Source organism: Giraffa tippelskirchi, chromosome 9, assembly GCF_054371585.1.
Source record: "Giraffa tippelskirchi isolate mGirTip1 chromosome 9, T2T-mGirTip1v1.2.pri, whole genome shotgun sequence".
Lineage (NCBI taxonomy): Eukaryota > Metazoa > Chordata > Mammalia > Artiodactyla > Giraffidae > Giraffa > Giraffa tippelskirchi.
The window spans coordinates 127,597,463-127,617,355 of record NC_137283.1 but is presented as its reverse complement, the minus strand read 5'-3'; the positions used below and the strand labels follow the sequence as shown (position 1 = coordinate 127,617,355).

The window sequence follows — 19,893 nt, the reverse complement described above, 5'->3', positions numbered from 1 at the left end:
TTTTAATGCGCCTGTTGGCTAGAACTTCTGTACTTTTTCTTTAGAATTAGAAGAACTGAATCTGTCTAGAGCTTCAAAAAAACCTCCCTTGAAATATCAATTTGATATTCTCTGGCACCACATTCCTACTCAGAAGGGAATACAATGAAAAGGAAAATACAAATTCAATTCCTTTGGCAACCAAAGTAACTACTATGGATTACAACTTGGATATTTTACTGGAACTCTGAAATATTCATGTAATTTCCTCAATCTTGTAAGAAAAGATATTAGTACTCTTATTTTCCACACATAAGAGACTAGAGAAATAAACTGTCCCATCCCAGATGACTGAATCAGTTACTAAGTGAAAACTGGTACCCTGATCTTCTGGACTCCCATTTTCCCAGAGGTCAATTTGTTTTGTGGGAACACTTCACAGCGAGGAACAGCAGCGGGTGGGGGAACATGCGTTGATAAAAGAGAAGAATGGCTACCACTGCTGACTGTGCTCCTGCAGATTTGATCTGAACACAACAGGAAGGGCTGACTCAGGTGAGAGGCAACTGCTGCTGATGCTTGAAGTCTTACTCTACCCACCAGCTAGAGCCAAAGTCTGAGGAGACAGTCATCTACCCTGGCACTTTATCACAATCCTCCTGGATCTGACAAAATACAGGGAAACCAACCATATATCACTTTATCAGGGAGGCAGTAAAGGTTAAGCATGTAAGATTCAGAGTTAGCTCTGTGACTCTAAGCAAGCTCCTTGACCTAGCATCACCATCATCATCTCAATTTAAGGGGCAAGTTTCTATTTTTCAAAGATTTCTTTTGATGTGGACCATTTTATAAGTCTTCACTGAACCTGTTAAAATACTGCTTCTTTTTTATGTTTTGGTATTTTGGCCCCAAGGCATGTGAGATCTTAGGTTCCTGACCTGGGATCGAACCCTCACCCCTTGCATTGGAAGGAGAACTCTCAAGCACTGGACCACCAGGGAAGTCCCTGGGGCAAGTTTCTTGAACACAGTGTTTCTATATCTTTACTTTGGGGTGAAGTCACCTGGTCTATTAAAGATACTATATATTTAAAGAAATCCTCTCTTCCCATCTCTCTCATTTTCAGAAGAAATTCATGAAGGATGTTTTCTATCAATTTTTACCCTCCCGTCTACCTCTGTGTCTCTCCCTTGAAACCACAGTAAGAATCACAGAATCTGGAAAACTTCTAAGGGAGGAAGCAGCTCTAGTCCCCCACCAATGCCAGATGAAAAAGAACAGAAAGCAGAGATGACTGCTGGGAAATGGACTCTGCTTTCATCAATGATCATGTGCTTATAAAAGTTCCAGCCTTCCTTAACTGCTTTGGAAAAAAGTTGAGAGAGGCAAATCTGTAAGTAAATAAACCGCAGTTCAAAAAGCCTCCAGAATACAATTCAAATGGAACAGGCTATTTTTAGACATTTCTTATAAGCATAAACAAAAAGGAGTATTATATGGGAAACAAAAACTTTGGAGAAAAACCAAAGAATCAATGACTAAGAAAGACTAGTCTTGGTATTTTGATTTTGGTTGGGGAGAAGGGATGGTAAAGAGGAAGTGAACATTAAGATGGTGCATGGGTGGCAACTTTTCACATTTCAAGAAACTGGCAATAGCACTATTTCAAGGGTGAATGTGTAGTAACAGATACTATTCTACTTTCCTACTGATATTCCTTTACTGCTAGTTAGGTAAGAGCAAGGAGTGTAAGAGTACTGAAGTGCCTCCCCAGAGAAGGGTATGTATACTGCATCAATGTAAAGATAGAATGAAAAGAATTAAAAGTGTCTACAAACTCTGCTGCTCTTTCGTTAAGAGATATAATCTACTTCCCTGCCCCGAGTCAGGGATGATCTTATGACTTGCTTTGACCAGCAGTGACATAAGTGATGATATACCTGTTACAAGACCAGATGTTTTACTATTTTGGAGTCCTGAGCACCTTTGTAAAGAGGTCTGGCCACTCTGCTGGAGAGAGAATACAGAAAGATGCCTGGCCAGCCCACAGGTGAGACACCAGAAAAGTAAATGAGTTACCTGGATTTCTAGCCCTAGTATAATGTCTAGATGACCAGAGTTGCTTAAGTGACCACAGGCAAGCAAAACCATTAGGCTATGCTCTCCCCAATTTCCTGGTCTATACATGAAACATAAAACAACTGGTTGTTGTTTTAAAACACTAATTGGTAGTGTGGCAAACTTTTTCTTAAACAGCCAGACAGTAAATATTTCAGGCCATCTGGTCTCTATCTCAATTATTTGTCTATTGTACTCAATTGGCACTAGAATATCAAAGTAGCCACTCTGACAATATGTAAATGAACATCTAAGACTGTATTCCAAATTTACAAAAATATAGCAGGCTGGATTTTGCCCATGAGCTAAAGTTTGCCATTCCCTGTATCAAGTTTTGTAGTGGCTTGTTATGCAAGAGATAACTGAAACGACAAGCAATTTTCTTTGGGTGATGGCCTTAGTTAGTGTAGTTCCTCTCTGGTGTGAGGATGATTGTAGAAGTCTCTCTTCTTTTGATGCAACAACATTTAAACTTTAAATATCTTGACTGGAGCACACTGGTAGCATAAGATTTATTCATAATTTATATCTGTTCCATAAGAAGGTTAGCTTACTCAACAATCAATCCTTGTCATAAACAGATGAGTTTACCAAGTCTTAGAGGGTCTGCTTTTTCTAAGAACAGGATTGAGTGGCAGAAGACAGTACAAATAAATCCCACTCACCTCTGATTATCCAGGTGCTAATCATAACTAAATTTAGGTTATCACCATAAATTATAATGAGTTAAGAAACCAGAAATCGTATTTACCACATCCACTTAAAAAAATCTTCCACAAAAACATATACTAAGACAAAGGCTCTAGCAAGTTCTAGCTAAGTGAGAAAACAGCGCATCGACACTTTTCCTTAGCTTTGAAAAAGGCAAATACAATTTCTCCAATAATGGTCATGGGCAGTCACCTGCCAGCCATACTCCAAAAGTGATCCCTTTTTCTTTTTTGGTTACCTAAGAACAATTCAAAGATTAGATGGTTTTATTGATGGCATGTAAGAAAGTTACCATGAAGACTATTTAGAGCCACATCAAAACATCAAGCTATTTTTCTGGTAATTTTACATAATATGCATTTCATGTAATGGACCCTGGGATGTTGGATCTGAATTGGTAACATCAGTAAAAACTGAGTTCCAGGAGTAATAAGCACTCCTATAGCTGGAACTTGGCTTCTAAATACCTCCTCACAAAAAGGGAACTAGGATTTCTTGGGGGAAATGGACAATTCCAGGTCTGAGTAAGACTGGAACATCTTATGCCAAAAAGAAAAGTACACCAGTATGTAAGGGAACATGCAAAGAGAATAAAGGAACCTGATCTGGGATAATTTGAGTATATGTGCTTAGTCTTCTCTGTCCATGGGGATTCTCCAGGCAAGAATACTGGAGTGAGTTGCCATGCCCTTCTCCAGGGGAACTTCCCAACCCAGGGAGCGAACCCAGGTCTCCTGCATTGCAGGTGGATTCTTTACTGTGTGAGCCACCAGCAATCCCACTTTTGGGCATATATCCAAAGGAAACAAAATCATTATCTTGAAGAGATATCTGTTCTCCCATGTGCACTGCAGCATTATTCACAATTGCCAAGGTATGGAAACAACCTAGGTGTCCATCAGTAGATGAATGGATAAGGAAAATGTGGTATGTATATATAATGGAATACTATTCAGCTTTAAAAATGAAGGAAATTCTGTCATTTGCAACAACACAGATGAAACTGTAGGGCATTATGCTAAGTAAAATGAGCCAGACAAAGACAAATACTGTGTGCTATCATTTATATGTCAGATCTAAAGACTAAAAAGTTAAACTCTTAGAATAGAGAAGTAGTTGTCAGAGGCTGGAGGCTAGGGGAAACAGGAAGAGGCTGGTAAAAGGTTCAGACTTTCAGCTATAAGACAATCAAGTACTGAGGATCTAATGTATAACGTGGTGAGTATAGTTGATTACATTGTCTTGTATAACTGAAATTTGTTAAGCAAGTAGAACAAATGTTCTCACACAAACGAAGTAAATATGTAAGGTGACAGAGCTATTAACTAACTCAAATGGGGAAATCCTCCCACAGTGTGTGTGTGTGTGTGTATATATCAAATCATGCTGTACACTTTACCTTATAATTTTGTCAATTATACCTCAATAAAGCTAAAAATACATACACATATGTCACAAACACAACAAAGCTTGTTTTCTGGTAACTAGATTACTATGAAATTCTTAATATGATAGTTACCATTATATGTACCTTAAGAGTCTACTAAAATGAAGAACTAGATCTTCTAAAAAACAAATCAATCTCACTAATTTTTCATTTTTCCATGTGTAATTTTGTGAGACCCAGATGATAACAATAAAACACCCACCTGCCCAGTCAGTTGATCAACCAACGCATATGATCGGTAGGTACTCACCTGAATTCAACCACGATCCTCTTCTGGGGGAGACCAGAAAAAAGTTCACTTTTTAATCCATATTTTGAGCCATCTTCAATCACCTGTTGCAGTACTGTCTGAAAAGTAAAAGGTATGGGATTTAATGATACACAAAAATTGCAATTTTCTTAATTACTTTGTTGAAGTTGCTCAGTCGTGTCCGACTCTTTGCGACCCCATGGACTGTAGCCTACCAGGCTTCTCCGTCTATGGGATTCTCCAGGCAAGAATACTGGAGTGGGTTGCCATTTCCTTCTCCAGGGGATCTTCCCAACCCAGGGATCGAACCCGGGTCTCCCGCATTGGAGGCAGACGCTTTAACCTCTGAGCCTACTGGGAACTAATTCTTGCTAATTTTCTCATTCTAATTTATGGAGCTGAGAATTTTACAGCATTGTTAGCAGCACTGCTTTCTTTGATCGCTAATGCTAATCAGAGCAGTCATGACACAAGTTAACATCTACGGGGCCTCTGTGCCCTGTTATACATCATGTCTATTCGTCCTTGCAGCGGCCAATGATGTAGATATTTTACAGATGGACAAACTGAAGTTTAGAGAGGTAACTGCCAAAAGTCCCACAGCAAATAGCAACAATAACACTAGAAGCAGCATTTAATATTTATTGAATGCTGATTACAAGCCAGGCACTGTACTAAACGTTTTATGTGTATTATATATATTACTCCTCACAACTACCCTGAAATGAGTATTATTTTTACAAGCGAGGAACAGAAGCTCAGACTGGTTAAGTAACTTTCCCAAGGTCACACTGCAAAAACTTTGCTCACTCCACAGCTTAAGTGTTAACTCTGCATGGTGCTGCTACTTCTGTGATACTGATGATCTCAGTAATGGCAGAAAACAAATAAAAAATTTTAATTCAAGTGCCTCTTGGCTACATAAGTAAGAAATGAGGCAATACTACAGAAACTGTCAAAACATAATGCAGGTTAATTTTTAGTTATTAACCATAGAATTACTATATAGGTCACAAAATTCATACTTTATTTTTTGCTAAGGGTGATGATGCATGTATTCATTATTTATTTTTTATTGTAGGATTTTGAAATGACTGATAGATTTTTATTTACTCTTATATTGATTTTGTTCCACAAACAAGATTTTAAGTCCTAAAAATGTAGTTTCTGACATGAAGAATTCTATCGTTAGAGCTGGTTAAGAAAGTCACTAAATCGAAAAGGCAGAAAGGTAGTAGGAGGCAACAAAGCAACACTTTTAAGAAGCCTCTATAGAGTGCCAGGCTCAAGTCTAGAAGCTTCTATGTTATCTTTAAGCCTTACAATCTTAAAATGGGCAACATTTCCCATTTAACTTATGCAAGTACTAGGTTCAGAAATTAAGGTTCAGACACAGAGAAAATCCTTCACTGACACTGTGCATTAAGCCATATAGAGAAAGGATTATATAGACATTAAATACAGTAGTGTCTATTGTACACGAGGGACCCAATCAATGTTTGTTACTCCAAGAATACGGGTCACAAGAAGATTGCAAGTAGGGCGGTAAATGTTATAGGTAATTCATACTTGGATCATTCAGAGGTTAAGGCTTATCCATCCTTTTCACCTTCTATCCCTTTTTATGTAGGGGATGGCAGACTCCAAAAAAGGTAGCAGCGGTAAGTTAGAATTCTCTTTTAATAAATGACTCTTGAATAATTGATTTCTCTGGCATAAACAGAAAAAAACTTTAAGACTATCTTACGTGCTTCACTTCCAAAGCATTCACTGACAATTCAAACCACCTGCTAACTAGTTTCTTTCTCTACTACTTCATTGAAGGTGCTCTCAAAATCAGTATTTTAAATGTCAACCCAGCTGAATTCCTGTGTTTATTACTTTTATCAACTCATTTTTTGTAAAATTAAAAAAATTAAACAAATTAAGATAAGGCTAAAGTCTACTTTAATCCTCATCCCTTTTTGCCTTACCCACGGGTAACCACTTTTAAGCATCATTTTGGTGGATGACAACTTCCTTCTCCTTGAAACTACCCTTCTTCCTTCCTCGGTTGCAGTGACACCATTCTACTGACTTTTGCTTTCCTTTGTAGATCCCTCTTTCAATGCCCACCCTGATTCCCTCGCTGCACTCTTTTCTCGCTTCTAGCTCCTTACTTATACTTCTCCTAGGTGTAAAGTCCTAAGGCTTCACCACTTACCTACCAGAATCTTGTGCTACAGATTGATCTACACAACTCAGGATTGAGCATCTCTCTCAGGCACTTCAAACAGAAGACAGTCTTCCTTTTATACTCTTCATTTCCACAAACTTCACTCTGAACCCTCCAGCTAACCAAGTCAGAGACCTGGGAGTTCCTAAGATCTACCTTTTTCCCTCAACCTCCAGAATCAATCATCTGTTAATCACCAAGCTCTGCATGTGCTGTCTCCTACATACCACTATAGTTTTCTCCTCTAGTTTAGACCCTCATCATCTGTCAGCTACACTGCTACAAAAACTAAAATAGAAAAGTAACACCTATCTTATGTAATATACATATTTAATCAGGTCTATGGGCTTTCCTAGTGGCTCAGTGATACAGAATCCGACTGCCAATATAGGAGACACAGGTTCGATCCCTGGGTTGGAAAGAGCCCCTGGAGAAGGAAATGGCAATCCACTTCAGTATTCTAGCCTGAGAAATCCCATGGACAGAGGAGCCTGGTGGGCTAAAGGCCATGGGGTCACAAAAGAGTCGGACATGATTTACTTTCTGTTTAAAGGTTTTAGTGATTTCTTAGCACGTAAGTGATTTTACCAGTTTCTGGTTTGATTTACATGCATATCATTTTTACTTTTTTAATTTTGAGGAAATTGATTTGTTGAAAAGCACACTGTAATACTGGACTACAAGGAGATCCAACTAGTTCATCCTAAAGGAGATCAGTCCTGGGTGTTCACTGGAAGGACTGATGTTGAAGCTGAAACTCCAATACTTTGGCCACCTGATGTGAAGAGCTGACTCATTGGAAAAGACCCTGATGCTGGGAAAGATTGAGGGCAGGAGAAGGGGATGACAGAGGATGAGATGGTTGGATGGCATCACCGACTCAATGGACATGAGTTTGGGTGGACTCCGGGAGTTGGTGATGGACAGGGAGGCCTGGTGTGCTGTGGTTCATGGGGTCGCAAAGAGTTGGACACGACTGAGCGACTGAACTGAACTGAATATTGATAAAAATCACAAGTTATAAGTGTTGTTTTATAATAACAGATAATATATAATGATTAAAATGAAATAAATTTCATTAGCATAATACCAAAAAATCATCACAGGTGCCACCTGTGGTACACATAACATACCATGGAAATAATGACATAGGAAAAAGCTGAAACTGTTATGCAGAGCATGTAAGGCCCTTCCCACTGTGTAATTTCATATCCTTCCCCATGTCATCCAATGTAAAAATCATACTCAATCACCTTCTGACTTCCAGACCATGCCATATTCTTATTTGTACCCTGGCCCAACTGTCCCCTCTGCCTGGAATGCCTGCCCTCGTATCTCCCAAGTATATTCTTTATTTTCATCCTAATTCAAGGTTATCTTTTGCCTCCTCAAGACAGATTTACTTTGAGGGAGTGAAGGAAAAAAAGATTTATGTGCTTCTTTCTTTACACTGGGATTGCATCTTATACATGCCTTCATTATATGATTCATCCCAGTGTCTAGCCATTACACATTACATTGTGATTTTTTTATGCCTTTCTTTCCTTGAGGCCAGGACACATGCCATTTTGTCTCTAGATTTCAGTAATATAGTCCCTGGCAAATAATAAGCAAGGCATTTATTGGATTAGTGGGCACAAAGAAGAATGTCAGAGAGCTACTCAAGTTCCCTGATATTACAAAAGAGAAATAAGTTAGGGGCCATCTATTCACCAATATTTATGTTTAAAGGTAAGATATATTTGGTAATGTAAATGCAGGTACATAAAGAACTTATCAGAAATTAAATCTTTCAAAAGTTTCACTTTTTGGAATGCTTTAGGCAATTAATGACTATTCCAATTGGCTGGTACTTTCTGTCTACCTACCACCATTCCATTTTCTGTGGATGAATTTTGCCATTTTATTGAATTCTCTATTGGTCAGTATTTCTCTACAACTTTCAAAAGAACTTCTAATGAAGCTACCACTGCTTGAATGACAGGTCAGTTCCTTAGTCAGTAGCTGAAACATGCTTAATCATTCATTCTTTCCATGTGTTCAACTGACACTACTCATGACTTGAATGTAACCACTGCCTACTGACATAAACTCAATTAGTGAAATAATGAGCAAAGTTAGAGCCACTTAAATCAGTCTTTTTTTTTTCCTTTTCCTTAAGTTTTGGAAGAGCATGCACAGTTGAATTTGGCAAATAAAACTGCATGTATGTGAAATAAAAAATGAGGTTATTCATTGTGTATTTCTAAGGCTCACCAAAAAAAAAAAAAAAAAAGGATTTTGTTTGCTTTTTCCCTATGTGGTTAAACTCATTTTCTGTTTTTCCTCCTTGTAAACTGAATTAACTATTAATTGAAGCTATAGTTCCTTCTGAAAGTCATCTGTGAAAAGTGAAAGTGCAAGTTGCTCAGTCGTGTCTGACTCTCTGTGACCCTATGGGCTATATATACAGTTCATGGAATTCTCCAGGCCAGAATACTGGAGTGGGTAGCCTTTCCCTTCTCCAGGGGATCTTCCTAACCCAGGGATCAAACCCAGGTGTCCCGCACTGCAGGCGGATTCTTTTACCAGCTGAGCCACAAAGGAAGCCCAAGAATACTGGAGTGGGTAGCCTATCCTGTCTCTAGCAGATCTTCCCGACTCAGGAATTGAACCAGGGTCTCCTGCATTGCAGGCAGATTCTTTACTAACTTAGCTATCAAGGAAGCCCAAGGAACAAGTCTGGTACCAAAGTGATAGTTCTTCATAATGATAAGTTCTTCTAGCACTGAAAAATGTATTATCTAGTCCCAGAGATTTGGCAGTTCACATTACTTTTAATTTCACATTTTAGCCTCTTACCTTTGAGGATGATTTATATGAAGACAGTATAAACTGCTATTAGTGATCCAAACCTAAGCTAACATTTAATCATCCCGATTCTGTCAGTATTAATAACTCAGTTGCAATGCATGAACAGATACATTTTATGCAAGGCTAAATTTGTACATGTGTAAGCAAAGACAAACTCATAATTCTCTGCTTGATGATTAAGTTTTGGACATAGATCATCAGCTACATGTTAATCTTGATAACTTCAAAGTGGAAAAAAAAGTTTTATAATGGTCCTGAGAGGGTTGACTTTTCTTTTCAATGTAGTCTGGAAACTTGAGACTCACAAATGAATATTGTTTAAGGCCCCAAAATATAATGGAGCCAAGTGTAGAAGAAATAGGATTTGGGCACATAAGAACTACTATTAAATCTAAACTTGTAACACAGGTACAATGCTTAATATTCCTTTCTCAAATTATGGGTACTCCTCTAGGATGTATCTTTACTGTGACACTGAGCAGGGCTGCTGTAAGCAATCTCCTTGTCCTTTACTGAAAATCACATTATATTATCCAGATCCTCAAAGTTGTTACAATGAAGGGAGGGTTTCCATGTGAGGAAGAGCAGCTGGACCTCAAAGCTCTCACCCTTTCCCCGCATTGTCAACCAAGAAGGATTTGCGAATATTTTTAATAAGTGAGCTAGCGGGCTCACAAAAAAAACCTCATAATTAATTGTAATAGAGCATGAAAACTCACGACCACTGAAATTTTTAATTATTAACAAAATATATGCCTTGCCTCGCAATATAAACCACATCTCTTTCAGCTAAGCTGGCTATAAAGACAAACTTCATCTACCATAGCACATTTTCCCATCTCAGGGAAAACAAAAAAAAGTAAAATATTGGCATTTATCAAGGGGCCTAAAACTTGGAAGGCACACTGGTGAGTTTCCTTTCTCCTACAAACATTGAGACAGCAACTGGGAAGAAAAGAGTCATTTATTTCAAAATGGGACATGAGATTCACTGGTTTGCTAAGTTGACATGAAATGTTATCAAGAGCCCAACAAGATAGAGACACTTTTTAACAAGCTCAAAACAAATTTCCTTCTTGTCCCTGTGACAGACTTTGGTTTAACAAGTTTAATCTTGAAATAACAGTGGAAAAAAAGACAAAAGAAAAAAGTTCAAAGATCTAAAGCATGAAACACTAACTCTTTCAGAAGAATTATAGGGCTGATGGGTAAATATCTGTAAACTACCTAACCTTGGTAAGTAACTATATTAGAAGTTTGGGTTTTATCCTTATTTGCAATTAAAGACCACAGTATATACAAAGCATGACCTACCCAAAAATGGTGTTTTTTTTTTTTATTAAATAATAGACCAAACAATGCATTATGATAAATTTTAAAATTCAACTGAGATAAAACTCAAAGGGTCTCACACCACTGCTTGTCTAGGATTACCTGTCCTCCACACTCACTCAACGGAGACCCAATTCCTCTATGAGGTTTCCCCAATTCCTCAGGTCATCCTATTTTGCCATCTCTGATCTTTCTTATGCTTACTGTACCAATCACTTTAAGAAAATTCATATTGTTTTATTAAAAGAAAAAGAGTCTTATGGTTTTTCTTGTATACATCTTATGCTTCCAACAGATTATAGGCTACTAAAGAGTGGCAACCAGCAGTACCTTTGTTGTATTCAATACGGAGTCCATTGATTCATTTAATAATTGTTATCTCGCACTTACTGCATCCCTGGTGCTGTGCTAGGAACCGGGTATGTGAGAAAAACAGATGCTATAAGCCCTAATGGAAATTAAGAGTTTAAAGGGCAAAAGGCATTCATCAAATAAGAAAAATGTAAAATAGCAACTACAGTTAAGTTTTGCCAAGGAGGCATATCCAGTGTTAAGAGCATGTAAGAATGAAGGGGTCAGAAAGGCACTGCTAGGGAATGTTAAGATGTAGAGGATAGGGAGGGGGGTTCAGGATGGGGAACACATGTAAACCCATGGCTGATTCATGTCAATGTATGGCAAAAACTACTACAATATTGTAAAGTAATTAGCCCCGAACTAAAATAAATAAATTTATTAAAAAAAAAAAAGATGTAGAGGATAAGCTGACTGAACTTGGGGTGATTTTCAGGCAGTGGGATCAGAATGTGCAAAAGTTCTGAGGCAAGGGGAGGCAGGATAAGTTTAAGAACCGGAGGGAAAACACTGTAGCTGAAGCAGCTGAAGCAGAGGGAACGAGAGAAGGTACGAGAGAAGGTATAACAGCTGCACCATAACCCGTTCTTACCTTTGTTAACAGCTCTCTGTTGATTTTGAAATTTACAGTCCCTTGACCAGTGCTGATTTCACTCACCACTGTGTCACATTTTAACTGAAAAGATATCAAGTAAAACAGGTATGTTATAAAATAGGCCTAATAAGTTTTGCAGTTCTAATCCTATGGGAGTGGCTTCCAAGGACAGCAGGTGTGTCCTTTCTCATAGTCATGTGTCTGGACTTGGGCTGAGCCGGTCTCTCCAGCTCTGTTGTTATATTTGTGTTCACGTGTTTTCTTCTTTCCCGGCTGGAATGCTACTCTATTCAAAGACTCTCTCTTCCTCTTGCCCATTCTCTCCCTTCAAATTCTCTAATGTGGAAAAAAGGGAGCCATCACTTTATCCCCACCTTACGTACCATGACATGCAATGAACTCTTTATTTTGTTAGGACCTCCGCTAAAACAACTTACATCCCCATAAAATATGTAAAAAATTTAAATATTTGGTCTTTAATGAACAGGCTTTACATTTTTAACCAACCAGATGCTCAAAGCAGCTGGAAGACTCATGAAGTTTAAAGAGATACCTGATGTTACTGAGGAGCCACCAGCTTTCATTTTTGACAACTCACAGGAGGAGGAGGAAATAAATATTGTAGTTAGGAGAATTTTATTCCTGGTATGCTTCCTGATGAAAATCTGGGGTGAGAGACTATGGGTTCAACCCCTAGTAGGGGAGCTAAAGTCCTGCATGCTGCGTGCAGTGTGGCAAAAAAGAAAAAAAATCTGGGGTGATTTCTGTGGTCAAATAAACATTTACTTAGCTACCAGAGCCTCTTTATCATACTCATTCTTTAAACATTTCTTTCTGTGAAAGTGACTTTCATTGTTTGGACTCGTCAGTGTGCCCATGCCTTCCTCAGTGTCACATGTAGTAATCCTATTTAAAACAAAACAAAACAACTTTGTGCCAAACCTTCCTTTTTCTTTCTAAAAGTATTAAACACTAACAATTTAGATGTGGTCATTCTCCACAATCCTTTCAATTCCTCTCTTAGATACTGAGCCCATCAGAGAAATTAGAAATGAAAGAGGTTTATTAAATCATCTAACCACTTCTTCTCTGAAATCATGGTTCTATTCACATCTAATCATTTCTTCTCATATTTTAATGTTCATCTTCTCAGAAATTCATTTTTAAAACTGCAGCCCACTGTTCTAATTTATCAAACTTGTTCTCCTGAATTCAGAAGTCCATCCAGCTTCAATCTGTAAATTGAATTAACAGTCTTCCTTTAAGTAGTTAATCAAAAAACTGAATACTGTCAGCTCAAGGAGTGTTTCATAACTAATTTCAAAAACCATCCTAACCTTATAGTATGCAGCTAAAATAAATTTAAATTATACTTTCCAAGGTGTCTTGAACAAAGAAACACTATTAAATCCATTATTATGGCTGACATAGCCTGCAGAATATTTTTTTATTTAACATGTTTATTATAATGTCAAAAGAGATAATAGTGCTAAAGTACCTTCTCTGCCAGTCTCATGGCTTGAATTTGAATATCTGGTCTTGAATGGTCATTGTTGTTTTCCAACAGAGAATCCACAGAAAGCTGGAAGTCAGCTACCTCTCTAAAGACAGATGTGAGACAAGAAAAGACTGTTACCTTAAAAACGTTACCAGAGTAAAAACAACAAAAAAAGACTAATCACTTTGGGTTTTCTACACTGACATAATCTTATCAGAAGAAGTTACACTTTCAAAATATAAAGCAAAGTAGTTAGAAATATCATCACTATGTACTGATTGAGTACTTTATCTTATAAAATTCTTCCTCTTCCATCACCCAGTTGTAGCATTATGGTATCTCTGTAAGAGACACACAGCAACCACCTTATTTGACAGATGTGAAAAATGATGTCTGGCAAGTTCACTGTCTCCCCTAAAAGTCTACTGCAACTAATAAACAGAGTCAGAAAAAAGCTCAAGTCTCTTGACCTCTTCTACAAATCTTCTTCCACTATTTCAAATACTTCCTTCTTTCAAGCCTCTTCATTGACCTTCAGATGACCAAAGCAAAATTTTTAAAAAATGGTGAAATCTGAATTTTAACATGATAAAAGTATTATTCTTAACACTCAGTAGTTCCTTAAAGAGAAAGATATGGCCATTCTTTTCATTGGGTTGGTGATGAAACAGTGTAAAAACAAAGAAACCAAGAAAGAAACTACACAATCGATTAGTGAAAACAATCATTTGCTTCAAAGAGCAGTTATCTCTAAGGAAGGATGGTATACAGGTGGCTTCAACAGTAACTAATGTTTGATTTGTAAAAAACAAAATTTGGAAAAAATTAAGACCTGACATGTTAGAAAGTGAGCATAAGTGTTCATTACATTATTCTCTATAAATTTCCTATAGTTTGAAAGTGTTCAAGGTATAAAAATAATATACAAACATCCATATAATTACCGACACTGAATGTTTAATAATGAAGTAGAGAATGAGACTCTCTGGGCAGAATAGGTGGGTTGAGCCACTGTCTGTCTAGCCTATTTCTAGCCCCCTCACCTGCTCTTGGGCTTCCCTGGTGGCTCAGCTGGTAAAGAATCCGCATGCAATGTGAGAGACCTGGGTTCGATCCCTGGGTTGGGAAGATCCCCTGGAGAAGGAAATGGCTACCCACTCCAGAATTCTTGCGGGGAGAATTCCAAGGACAGAGGAGCCTGGTGGGCTACAGTCCATGGGGTGGCGAAAGAGTTGGATACAACTGAATGACTAAGTACAGCAGCACAATTTGGGACAGAGATACTGACAGCAGTCAATTTAGGGAGCTCATTCCATGAGGATACTGGTGCTAGTAAATACCATTTTGAAATTCTCCTTCTAGCTTGTTAGTGCTGGGTGCCAGCTTCAGGTACCAGCCAGTCCTTACCAATTCTGGGGTATTCCAGGCCAGGTACATAGCCCCACCCAACAATGGGCTGACAATAACCAAGGGATCCCCAGGCTGCCCAAGTAGTTCATAGGGACCCTCCTTCCTCACTGGGGTAGGCATCAGCCCTGGGATTCCTGGGCCCTGCAGCAAAAGATATGGCTCAGCCCACCAGTGGGCCAGCCCACTAGGACACAGCCTTACTCAACATAAGGCTGACACCACCTCCAGGATACCCTGGGCCCCTCAGCCAGCTGGGTCAGGACATGGTCATACTCACCACTGGGTGATCAGCAGCCTTGGGTCACTTTGACCCTGCCCTCCAGGAGGCCATCACCAGCCCCAGGACTATTCAAGCCCGTGGCCCTGTTCATGAGCAGGCTAACACTGGCCCTGGGACTGTGGGCCCTGCAGCTAGCCACCCTAGGACTTAGCTCCCTAACAGAGAGGCAGCACTAGTCTCAGGATTCCTGGGGCCCTGTAGCCAGTTGTCTTGTGACCCAGCGCCACCCATCAGTAGTGACCCTGCTACTGGCCTGTAGCAGGCCCTGGGGTCCCCTGGCCTCACAGCCAGCCACCTCAGGACCCAGCCCCGCTGACCAGCTTGTCAGCATCAATAATGGGACTCATCAGGCCAAGTACATCTCTGGGCAGGGACACAGCCCCACCCAGCTGAAGGTCAGGTATCTCAGGACCTCCCAAGCTTCCCTGGGACTTGGTCCTGCACAGCAGAGGGTCCAGGTGTCCCCCCACGGCCCATTGCTGGCACTACTCCTGGACCCTCAGGGTTACATGAGACCCAGTACCACCTACCAGTGGGCTGACACACTGGGACCACTAGGGGGGCCTTGCAGCTACAGACTCCAGGATCTGGCTCTGCCACCAATGGGCCAACACTAGCCCTTGGACACACTGGGGCTCTGTCATCAATTGCCTTCAACCAACCATGGATCATGAAGTACTGCAGTTCATGCTAGCTGAAAAAAAATCCACATATAGCTGTACCCATGCAGTTCAAACCCATGCTGTTCAAGGGTCAACTATCTAATTGAGAGAATTAGACCACCTGAACAAATAGATTCATATCACATTAAATAAACCACATTAACAAAAATAGTATTTCTTAATTTTCCTGGCATGTTATAGCACTTTAGAATCAAATTACAAATACAGAACAGTTGGGCTTTGTTTCAGTACTCTAAAGGATAACGGGTTATGAAGACAAAGCAGTAGCAAGTCTTTTATTTTAAACAAATTCAATATGTAGAATTTTCGACTGGTAGACTAGAGAAATTGAGGTCCTCATTATTTATTTTCTATGAAACAAAGTCAGTATTTCAGACTGCTAAAGTGGAACTCCCCAAAGGAAGTCAAAGCAGGTATAGAAAATCTTATTCAAAAGAGGGGCCAAGACAACAGGCAAGTGAAGAGATGCCCAGAATCACTAATTATTAGGAAAATGTAAATCAAAATGAGGTATCACCTCACATCAGAATAGGTACTGTCAAAAAAGTGAGAAATAGCAAGTGTTGACAAGAATGTGGAGAAAAAGGAACACTCATACACTGTTGGTGGGAATGTAGATTGGTGTAGCCACTACGGAGACTCCTCAAAAAGACTAAACTACCATATGATCCAGCAACTTCTGGGTATTTATCCAAAGAATATGAAAACACTAATTTGAAAAGACATAAGCACCCATATGTTATTTACAACAGCCAAGGTATAAAGATAAACTAGTGCCCATAAATGAATTGATATAGAAGATGTATACACACACACACGAACAATAGAATGATACTCAGCCATAGAAAAAGACGAGATCTTGCCATTTGGGACAACGTGGATGGACCTTGAGGATATTATGCTAAATGAAGTAAGTCTGACCAAGAAAGAAAAATGCCATATGATTTTGCCCACATGTGGAGTATAAAGAACAAAAAATAAGTGAACAAATCAAATCAAACATGCAGATACAGAGTTCTAGCTACCAAAGGGGAAGGGGTGGTGGGGAGAATTAAATGGGTAAAGGGGATCAGCTCTACGATTACAGATGGAACACTAAATTTTTGGTGGTGACATGGCACGCTACACTGTATACAGAATATTGTCCAAGTGAAATATATATAATGTTACCTCATTTAAAAAAAAAACCAAGAAACAAAAGATGGGTCAAGACAGTTCAGCTTACTAAAGGTTTTTGAAACATAAAATAAAAACTGAGACATTTCCATTATTATGCAAAATGCCCTTTACTGATTCATAAAGTAGGTAACTGTTTGCAACACTGTATCAGTTTACATATAAGGCCCATCTTTTGGTCAGTGGTTTCCTCTATTCTTGGAACTCAATACAGATGAAGTTGTAACAGGTTATTTTACAGATGCTCTTTTACAAGACCATATGTAGCCTTTCTCTTTCTTTTCCACTTATCCATTTGTCCTATTCTGGAAAAAAGAACATTCATTCTACTTTGTCTTAAAATCCTAACAAAGTTAAGGGGACAAAATATTTAAGGACGTGATGGTATAGTAATAATGGTATCATTATATTGTAACAGTATAATGATAATTTAAGCTTAAAGTATTAAGCCTATTATGTAGCTAATTTCTTGTCATTATTAATTAACTGAGAGAGTATTTTATTCTAGTATTGAAATTTTCTAGTCAACTGGTAAACAAGTATCTATGAGAATGACCAAACTCACAAAACAGATCTCTCTGAATCCAAGTAGCAACTGTATAGATTATATGTAACCTTAACCAGTAGTTCTCTATCACTGGGGGGACCTCAAATGGAAACAAGCAAAAAAACTGAAACCAAAAAAAACACACCAAAAATCTAGCAGTAAACATGGTACAACAGTATTCAGGCATTAGATAGGTGTTTAATCTCAAAGATCTCTTCAAAAACTCTGATTTTCTAACTAGAATATTAGTTCTTTTATTTGCTGTTACAGAATTAAATCAAACCTCATTCCAAATTTCTCAGACTGCCATATAGTTATTACACTAGACATCAAAACATAATATTAATATAATTTGCCATGTCAGAGTAGTAAAGTACAGAATTTTTATTATTTAAAGCCATGGGAATAACACACTAAATCATGTATTAAGGGTAATTTCAAGGACTATTTTGTAAACTGGAGAGTAACTGCATTTTTTGGTTAACTGACAAAATCAATCACATTCTAGATCATTACAAATATATTATACTTAACTCTTTTCTGGAAATCGGAACTGCAGATATTGACTTGATCAAGTTTTCTGGTGGAAGATCCAACACTCTGGAAAGCTAGAAATCAAAAAGAATAAAACAGAGCAAGATTGTTAATATATTTGTTCCAGATTAACAGAATGCTACTCAACAATTAAAAAAAATGCTGAACCACAAGATAAATGAGTTTCAAATGTACTTTGTTACGTGACAAGCGCCAGACTCGAAAGACTGTATAATGTATGATTCAACATTTATTAGACATTCTGGAAAGCCCAAAACTCTAAGATTGAAGATTAGATGAATGGTTGCCAGGAGTTGATGAGGAGGAGAGGGTTTGACCATATATTGGCAAACAGAACTGTTTACTAAAAAGGATGAATTTCATATTTGTAAATTTAAAAAACTTTTTTTCTTCAAAAAGAATAGGGATAAACCACTGAGGACCAAAGATAATTTTCTTTTTATTCATTCATAAAGTCTTTTTGTGCTAGACACTGTTTTAGGAGCTGTGGATACAGCAGTGAATAAAAGACAAAAGTCTCATGCTATTTAGACAAGCAAACAAATAAATAATGTGTGTTGGGGGAGAACCTGACCCCCAGGCTCTATCAAGTTTACTCGCTTGCATTTTTGAAAAGCTCACTGACTGACTGTAACACAGTCACAGTTGTGAACTATTGCCCTTATCAGAAACTTGAAGTTTGTTGGAGGAGACATTCCTACTTATTGAATGATTCTCACATGACAGAGGTTTCTTACATGCCTAGTTTTTCTCCAAAACAATCCCATGGATCACTATTGTAGACTTCACTTCATGAGTGATGAAACTGAAGTTCAGAGAATTTATGTAATTTGCTTAAGCAGAAAAGCAGAGATGTGAACACAAGCTATCTTATAAACAGAACCTACATTTAATCCCTATGTTATATCTATATCCTTTCAACGAGAAATGCATGAAAACAAAACAGTGAAATAGCAGTACAGTCATAATGAATTTAAAACTGTCTTCACCTTTCTTCCCTAATTCCTCAATCTTTATGCAGCCTCTGCAATGGTCAAGTCATAGCTGGTGAGAGAAGGGAAAGGGAGCAACCGGGTGAATAAAAAAAGAACATTGGAAGAGATTAAGAAGCAATCTTAATCCTCTTCAGAGGTGTTTGTAAGTGTTCAGAAGGAGAAGAATAAAACTAAAGCCACTACCCGCACTATTAGTAATAATATCTATCCTCCTAATATCAAAAGAAATTGTTTGGTAAATTTCATAAACCTAAAAAAAGGTTAAAACTTGCAGACCTGGAGCTATCATTTATGTTTAAGATACACTGTAGTTCTACTTTAAGGAAATGGCAACCCACTCCAGTACTCTTGCCTGGAGAGTCCCATGGACGGAGAAGCCTGGTGGGCTGCCGTCTATGGGGTCGCACAGAGTCGGACACGACTGAAGCAACTTAGCAGCAGCAGCAGTATATGCTGATTCTTTAAGTTTAAATCTCAGAGTGCAGTCTTTATTTTTAAATTCTAGCCTTTAGGAACTGAATTACCGTATACTTTACAAAAAAGGCTTTTTTCCTTAAGACCCTTGTCCAGAAGTGGATAAATAGTTCCAAAGATTTACCAAATAAAGACTGTAATACTTCATGTTTATTTTGCAAAATGTTCCTGGCAGTACAGCTACATCAATAATAAAGGGTCCACTTTTACTATCTATGAGTCCTTGAGAAAGTCATTTTACCTCAATGAGCTTAAGTTTTCCTATCTGAGAAAAGCGGGAATAACAAATCTATTAATAATAAACTAGGGCTCTTGTGAGGACTAACAAAATTGTGTCACATAACAAGCATGTAATAAATATTATTTCCTTCTTCCTTCAAAGGGTTTTATTTGGGCCATGTCTTTCAAACTTACCCAT

At 38.2% G+C, this 19,893-nt stretch overlaps 1 protein-coding gene across 2 annotated transcripts in view; it reads right to left on the bottom strand.

Annotated features, from left to right (window-relative positions):
- RARS2 (arginyl-tRNA synthetase 2, mitochondrial) overlaps window positions 1-19,893 on the bottom strand; it is a 75,267-nt gene that overhangs the window by 38,158 nt on the left and 17,216 nt on the right. For both annotated transcript variants that reach the window (XR_014064973.1, XM_081528598.1), the window contains exons 2-5: window positions 17,986-18,059; window positions 13,356-13,458; window positions 11,855-11,938; window positions 4,509-4,606 (exon numbers count right to left, since the gene is read on the bottom strand). Coding sequence is in view for 1 of the 2 variants with exons in the window: in XM_081528598.1 (XP_081384724.1) it covers window positions 4,509-4,606; window positions 11,855-11,938; window positions 13,356-13,458; window positions 17,986-18,059 (359 nt within the window). In the remaining variant the exon portion in view is untranslated. The remainder of the gene's footprint in view (window positions 1-4,508; window positions 4,607-11,854; window positions 11,939-13,355; window positions 13,459-17,985; window positions 18,060-19,893) is intronic.